We start from the raw sequence: 7,649 nt of genomic DNA on the forward strand, positions 1-7,649 counted from the left end.
GGTGACCAACCCTCCCATCTAGCTGCTTAGAGTATCAAGCAGCCTAAAGCATTTGACAAAAGCTATATGTGACAGAGAGAGAATACCAAGATGCCTGTATGGTTCTTGCTGGTGTAGTTCCTAATGCCTTGGTTCGGGTCAAGGAGTCAGGACACAAGAGAAAAGACATATATACATTAGTCTGGAACCTCAAAAGCATGCAGGAATGCCACTTCCACCAACAAATGCAAGCCTACTGGTTTCCTCTGGCAATATTCTAGTATAAAGGTGTGTGTGTGGGAGGACATCCCTTGGCTTTTTTTTTCCACGTGACTGTTTATTCTCAGCACACAGTCTACCTTGAGACTATCAACTCTCTCACAAGCCATTTCTTGATTCAGATATACCAAACCATCTCATAGATGTATCTGGGAATGTTGGGTTCCCATTTGGGCCAAGCAGGTTTTGCTGGAAGTGCCCTCTCTTTCATTTAGGCAGAGTTACTGGCTTTTACATGTTTGACTAACATCTCCAGGAGTCTCAGGGGTAGCTCATGGACTGATAGCTCCCAGACAGTTTCACCCATGACCAATGATCCCGCTCGTTCTGGGAAAAATTGGATCTGCTATACCATTGATGTGCAGTTGATCTGGGTACGGAGAGAGTATCTGATGCATCCTGGAAGTGTTAGATTCACTGTTATACACATATCTGGGCTTGGGAAATCGATGAGAAGTATGGCCCCTTTAGGAAATGTGTTGCTGTGCATACAGGCTTCGTAGTGCAGAGACTGGTAACTTTTGATATGTAAAGTGTAACTGATGCCTCCAAAATTATAGTTATATAAAAATCCCAGCTAAACTGTATTATTGGCTAAGAGAACCAAGAGGTGCATGGGGTGAGGGGAAAGCAATACATTTTATTCCACTTAGTCCCCTTCAACATTTGAGATTATAAAGAATCTGGACACAGCATTTAAGATTTCCTGGAAGTGGGATCAGTCTTTAAGAGTAGAGACTGCAATGGTTTTAAAGATTCTAAAGCTACTTTAGTACTGTGAAAAAGCAAATGAAAAAAACAAGTTCTAGAAAAAGGAAGAAGACAAATAAACAGAATATGAAGATGGTGCAACAGAAACTGTAAAGGAAAAGAATAAAACCTGAAAAAAAACCCCTAACAACCTTCCACCCTCCAAACACACAGTCTGCCACTCACATGCACAGAGCTCCAGAGAGGCCAATTTAACGTAAGGAATTTGTATTGCTCTCAGTTGTTGTGTTGTGTCCTCTAATATAAAGGACCAATTTGTCACTAATGAGGAAATCAGTGAAGCACCCGATTATCTCCCATCTTGTGTCTAAGTCCCACTGACTTCAGCAAGTTGAAATCACTGGCCAAAAGTCAATGGAAGTGCACGCTTACTCACCCCTTGCTTTGGCTCACAGTCCTTCGGGGAAGAGATTATAGCCATTCCAGGAATGTGAAACTGGTCATCAAACCCAGACTCTCCCAGTTGCAGGAATGATGGACCAGATGTTCAGACCAGAGGGACCTTCAGAACATGTTTCACATCCCATTCCTCCTCCCCAACCAGCTACCAAATGCTTCTTAAGACTCTAACATAGTCTACACTTTTATTTGCTTGTGGAACATCTAACAAAGCTTTTGATTCATTCAAATACAGAAATATGCAGCTATGTGTGATCTCTGCCCAGAATGAACATCAGCAGATAACATGAAAATTCTTCCAAACAGAGGCTCTACCATCTTGTTTCTTATTAGACTAAATCCCAGAGAAGAAGAGAAGAGAAGAGAAGAAGAGAAGAGAAGAGAAGAGAAGAGAAGAGAAGAGAAGAGAAGAGAAGAGAAGAGAAGAGGAGAGGAGAGGAGAGGAGCGGAGCGGAGAGGAGAGGCCAAGCCAGGCCGAAGGCCAGGGCTGGCCGGCAGGCGTGACTGTGATGCGCTCCGGCACCTGGGACATCAGAGGGGCCGAGTCACAATGGGGGGGGGGGTATAAAAGGCACCAGCCAGCAGCGCTGCCCCAGTACAGCCTGGGCGAGCGGTGAGTGCGCAGGCGGGGGGAGGCTGGGCTGGACGAGGGCCGGGGCAGAAACGCGGGCCCCCGGGGGGGTGGGTTCTCAGCCTGCATCGAGGGCCCAGCTGCTGGCGGGAGCACCTCGGGCAGGGCACGATGCCGCCGCCACCAGGGCTGGGCACAGGCCTTGCTGCCTCCCAGCTGCCTCGCCCCCTCTCCTACCTGCCCCCAGCTCCCTGCGGCTCCCGGCCCTGCTCCCCCCGACGCCAGCTCCCTCCCTCCCAGCCCCACTGAACCCCTTCTCTCCCTCCTCCTGCAGGCCATGGATGTGGCACTATTCTTCGCCAAGCTGGTGCGAATCATCCTCCAGAATGCTCAGCTGGTCGGTGAGGAGCTGGATGAGGTCACGCGCGAGCACATGCGGCAGCGTGAGGTGTACCTGAGCTGGGAGATGACGCAGATGCTGCAGGAGCTGGAGCAGGGGATGCAGGAGCAGAGCAGCTTTGCCTGGGGAACCCTGCTCTTCGCTGCCTTGCAGTGGTGGCAGTTCTGGGCCGTTGCTGGAGGCCTGCTCCTGCTCTTTGGGCTCTGCTGGCAGCTCTGGAAAAGGAGCTGTGAGCCAGGAAGCAGCAGCAAGCATGGCAGCTCCAGAAGCCTTGAGGAGGAAGAGGATGAGGAAGAAGGGGAAGAACCATTACATATGGACAGGTTTCGGAACAAGTACCTGTTGTGGCCACTGCCAAACAGGGTAAGAATATGCACGGTGGTGGAAGAGCTGGTGAACGACCTTCTCTGTGTCTGCCGAACCCTCTCTGGCAATGACTTCATGCCGCGGCTGCAGCCAGCTGTTGGGCTGGGCGGCTTCCAAGAAGGCCAGAGTGCCCATGAAGAAGACTTTATCTATTGCCTGATTGTGCCCCTGAAGCCACCCCCCGGGCACTCCTTCCACCTCGAGCTGGGCACCGAAGGGGAGATGCTGGCGAGAAACTGCTGCGTGCGTGTGGAACTGGAGTGCATGTGCACAAGGGAGCGCTGGCTGGGGGATGTGATCTGCTTCCTCCACCACCCTGAGGACAAGCTGATGAGCTGTCAGGAAGCCAGCCTCCTAGAAACCCTCTGCACCGGCTCGTACCTTGATGTGGAGAAAACTGCCTTCTGGCTCCAGGAGCTGATGACGGCAGCCTCCGTTGATGTGCCTCGGGCAGCCACAAGCAAGGTAACGGTGCTGCCCTCCACACGCTTCTGCAGGCTCAAGCTGACCAACACCTGCGAGATACCCCTCTCCATTGAGCTGATCTTGGCAGTGCAGCAAGGCAACTCAGACACGTTTGTGAGCATGGAGTAGGCAGAGGTCAGCGTTACCAGCAGGGTGAGGTGGCCAAAGAGAGAGTAAGCCAAAGAGAGAGCACAACATGGCCAAAGAGGCCACACAAGGAGGCTTGCGACAGAGACTGCATTACCACCTGGACAGTGACCACCCACCCTCTTCATGAAACTCCATTCCCTCTAGGACCTTTACCCTGCGCGAAGATGCCAATAAAACTTTCTTTTTATTAAAAGCTGCTGTATTAGGTTTGTGTGGCAAGGTTTTGGTAGTGGAGGGGGTTACAGGGGTGGCTTCCGTGAGAAGTTGCTAGAAGCTTCCCGCATGTCCCATGGGGCCAATGTCAACCAGCTCCAAGACAGACCCACTGCTGGCCAAGGCTGAGCCAATTAGTGATAGTCATAGCGCCTCTGTGATAACATATTTAAGAAGGAAAAAAATTTGTGGTGGGTGCAGAAACTGCAGTTGGAGAGAGGAGTGAGAGCACATAAGATAAACAACCCTGCAGACCCCCAGGTCAGTGAAGAAGGAGGGGGAGGAGGTGCCCCAGGTGCCGGAGCACAGATTCCCCTGCAGCCCGTGGGGAAGACCCTGGTGAGGCAGGCTGTCCCCCTGCAGCCCATGGAGGTCCACGGTGGAGCAGACATCCACCTGCAGCCCGGGGAGGACCCCACGCTGATGCAGATGGATGCCTGAAGGAGGCTGTGACCCCGTGGGAAGCCCGCGCTGGAGCAGGCTCCTGGCAGGACCTGTGGATCTGTGGAGAGAGGAGCCCACGCTGGAGCAGGTTTTCTGGCAGGTCTTGTGACCCCGTGGGGGACCCATGCTGGAGCAGTCTGTGCCTGAAGGACTGCAGCCTGTGGAAGGGACCCACGCTGGAGCATTTCGTGAAGAACTGCAGCCCGTGGGAAGGACCCACATTGGAGAAGTTTGTGGAGGATTGTCTTCTGTGGGAGGGACCCCACACTGGAGCAGGGGAAGAGTGTGATGAGTCCTGCCCCTGAAGAGGATGAAGCAGCAGAGACAGCGTGTGATGAACTGATCATAACCCCCATTCCCCATCCCCCTGTGCTGCTGGGGGGGTGGGTAGGTAGAGAATCCGGGAGTGAAGCTGTGCCCAGGAAGAAGGGAGGGGTGGGGAGAAGGTGTTTCAAGATTTGGTTTTATTTCTCATTACCCTACTCTGGTGATTGGCAATAAATTAATTTTCCCTGAGTCGAGTCTGTTTTGCCCATAACAGTAATTGGTGAGTGATCTCTACCTGTCCTTATCTCAACCCACAAGCCCTTTGTTATATTTTCTGTCTCCTGTCCAGCTGAGGAAGGGGGAGTGATGAAGCAGCTTTGGTGGGCACCTGGCATCCAGCCAGGGTCAACCCACAACAGCTGCCTGTAAATAAGTTGAGGGAAGAAAGAACAGGGGCTGGATGTGCCAGCCATTGACTCTCTTTGGATGTGACCGTAGCAGGGTGGAAAGAAGGTACATAGCTTACACCAGGCTGCAGAGAGCCAGGAGGCAGGTGATGAACCTCTGCTGATGTGGTGGGTTAACACTGGCTGGCTGCCAGGTGTCCACCAAGCTGCTCTCTCATTCCGCCTCCTCAGCAGGACAGGGGGAGAAAATGAGACAAAAAAGCTTGTGGGTCAAGATAAGGACAGGGAAATTGCTTACCAACTACCATCACAGGCAAAACAGACTCTACTTGGGGAAAATTAATTTTATTTATTGCCATTCAGAAAATAGAGTAGGATGGTGAGTAGCAAAGTCAAAGCTAAAAACACCCAACACCCCCACCTTCTTCTCAGGAACAACCTCACTCCTTCAGTTCCAACTCCTTTAACTCTTCCCCCCGAGCAGCACAGGGGATGGGGCATGGGGGTTGCAGTCAGTTCATAATATTCGTCCTTCCCATGGGTCCTTCCTTTCTTGAATAACTGCTCTAGCGTGGCTCCGCCATGGGCCACAGCTCTTGCCAGAAAACCTGTTCCTGTCTTGGCTCTTCTCTGAGAGCCACAGCTCATGTCAGGATCCTGGTCCCGTGTGTGCTCTCCGCAGTAGAAGATGAGAGAAAGAAGAAAAGGCGGGAGTGGGGCACAATAAGGAAGAAAAAAGGAAGAAAAGGAAGGGAAAAGGTGCAGTTCTTCAGCGACATGAACAGGCATGTCCCTCACAATGGCTTCCACATCAAACACCTGCAGCTCTGCATCTGGATCCTGGTGGGCACAGGCTTTTCCACCCTTATGACGAGCCGCCAACTGGATTTCACTCCATTCACCACAACTCTCTGGGCCTGGCCAGTGTTCCAGGGGTTTTTTGTGCCAGTTTTTAACCCAGTAAAGAATATGCCCATCCAAGCCATGAACAGCCAGTTTCTCCAGGAGAATGCTGGGGGAAACGGTGTCAAAGGCTTTATTAAAGTCCAGGTAAACAACAACCACAGCCTTTCCCTCATCCACTAAGCAGGTCATCTTGTCATAGAAAGAGAACAAGTTAGTCAAGCAGGATCTGCCTTTTGCAAACCCATGCTGACTGGGCCTGATCACCTGGTTGTCCTGTACGTGCCGTATGATGACACTCAAGATGATCTGCTCCATAACCTACCCCGCCACCGAGGTCAGGCTGACAGGCCTGTAGTTCCCCGGATCCTTCTTCCAGCCCTTCTTGTAGATGGGTGTCACATTTGCTAACCTCCAGTCAACTGGGACCTCCCCAGTTAGCCAGGACTGCTGATAAATGATTGAAAACGGTTTGGTGAGCACTTCTGCCAGCTCCCTCAGTACCCTTGGGTGGATCCAATCCGGCCCCATAGACCTGTGTATGTCTAAGTGGTATAGCAGGTCACTAACCATTTCCCCTTGGATTATGGGGACTCAGTTCTGCTCCCCAACTCTGTCAAGAAGGCATTAAGTACCTCAGCCTTTACCTCATCCTTTGTCACTATGTTTCCACCCACACCCAACAAAGGATGGAGATTCTCCTTAGCCCTCCTTTTGTTGTGAATGTATTTATAGAAACATTTTTTTATTGCCTTTTACAGCAGTAGCCAGATTAAGTTCTAGTTGGGCTTTGGCCCTTGTAGTTTCAGCCAAGTTCCGGCCAAAGCATTCCGTTCAGGCAGGCCAGTCTTCTTCCCTGCCGGCTCGTCTTTTGGCATGTGGGGACAGCCTGCTCCTGCACCTTTAAGGTTTCCTTCTTGAAGAATGTCCAACCTTCCTGGACTCCTTTGCCCTTCAGGACTGCCTCCCAAGGGACTCTGTCAACCAGTCTCCTAAACAGGCCAAAGTCTGCCCTGCAGAAGTCCAAAGTAGCAGTTCTGCTGTCCCCCCTCCTTACTTCTTCAGGAATCAAAAATTCTATCATTTCATGATTCCTACGTCCAAGATGGCCTCCAACTATCACATCACCCACAAGCCTTTCTCTGTTCACAAACAGGTCTAGCAGGGCACCTTCCCTAGTTGGCGCACTCACCAACTGTATCAGAAAGTTATCTTCCACACACTCCAGGAACCTCCTAGACTGTTTCCTCTCTGCTATATTGTATTCCCAGCAGACATCTGGTAAGTTGAAGTCCCCCATGAAGACAAGGGCTAGCGATTGTAAGACTTCTCCCAGCTGCTTATAGAATATTTTGTCTGCCTCTTCATCCTGGTTAAGTGGTCTATAACAGACTCCCACCATGATATCTGCCTTGTTGGCCTTTCCCCTGATTCTTACCCATAAACACTCAGCCCTTTCATCGCCATCAAACACTTCCTAACACAGGGTTACCCCACCGCCTCTCTTTCCTTGCCTATCCCTTCTGAAGAGTTTATAGGCATCCATTGATCCTGCCACCTTTTTGTGGGGAGAAGCCCTACTTCCAATGTGAATGTTCTCAGGTGCTTCCGTGGTTTTTAATGTATCAACAACCCGATGTGTCTTTGCTGCCACATGGATCTTCATTCCCTACCCCCACTGAGATGACTAAGGTGCTGCATGCATTAGTATAAAGCCATTTCAAATGTCCTCCAGTGTGATAAGCACATCGTGGAGCAGACTGAAGGACCTCGCTAGCATACTGTCCCCCAAACATTGGCATGCTGCCCCATGGCTTATCACTAGTGAGCCTAGTTTTATCCCTTTTCCCCTTCGAATCTAGATTACAGCTCTTTCAATGAGCCCTGCTAACTGTTGTGCAAAGATCCTTTTCCCCCTTTGAGAAAAGTGTACCCCATTTGTCACCAGCAGGCCTGGTGTTCTGTAGACCTACCCGTGATCAAAACACCCAAAATTCTACCAGTGACACCAGACACAGAACCAGGTATTGATCTG

General features: G+C 51.0%; 1 protein-coding gene across 1 annotated transcript; it reads left to right on the forward strand.

Moving 5' to 3' along the window:
• Window positions 1-2,336: 2,336 nt before the first annotated feature.
• On the forward strand, window positions 2,337-3,359 carry LOC126050446 (inositol 1,4,5-trisphosphate receptor-interacting protein-like 1). The gene has a single exon (XM_049828311.1). The coding sequence runs from the start codon at window positions 2,337-2,339 to the stop codon at window positions 3,357-3,359; it is 1,023 nt and encodes a 340-aa protein (XP_049684268.1).
• The last annotated feature ends 4,290 nt before the right edge of the window (window positions 3,360-7,649 follow it).

The sequence above is a fragment of the Accipiter gentilis genome, chromosome 25, assembly GCF_929443795.1.
Source record: "Accipiter gentilis chromosome 25, bAccGen1.1, whole genome shotgun sequence".
Lineage (NCBI taxonomy): Eukaryota > Metazoa > Chordata > Aves > Accipitriformes > Accipitridae > Astur > Astur gentilis.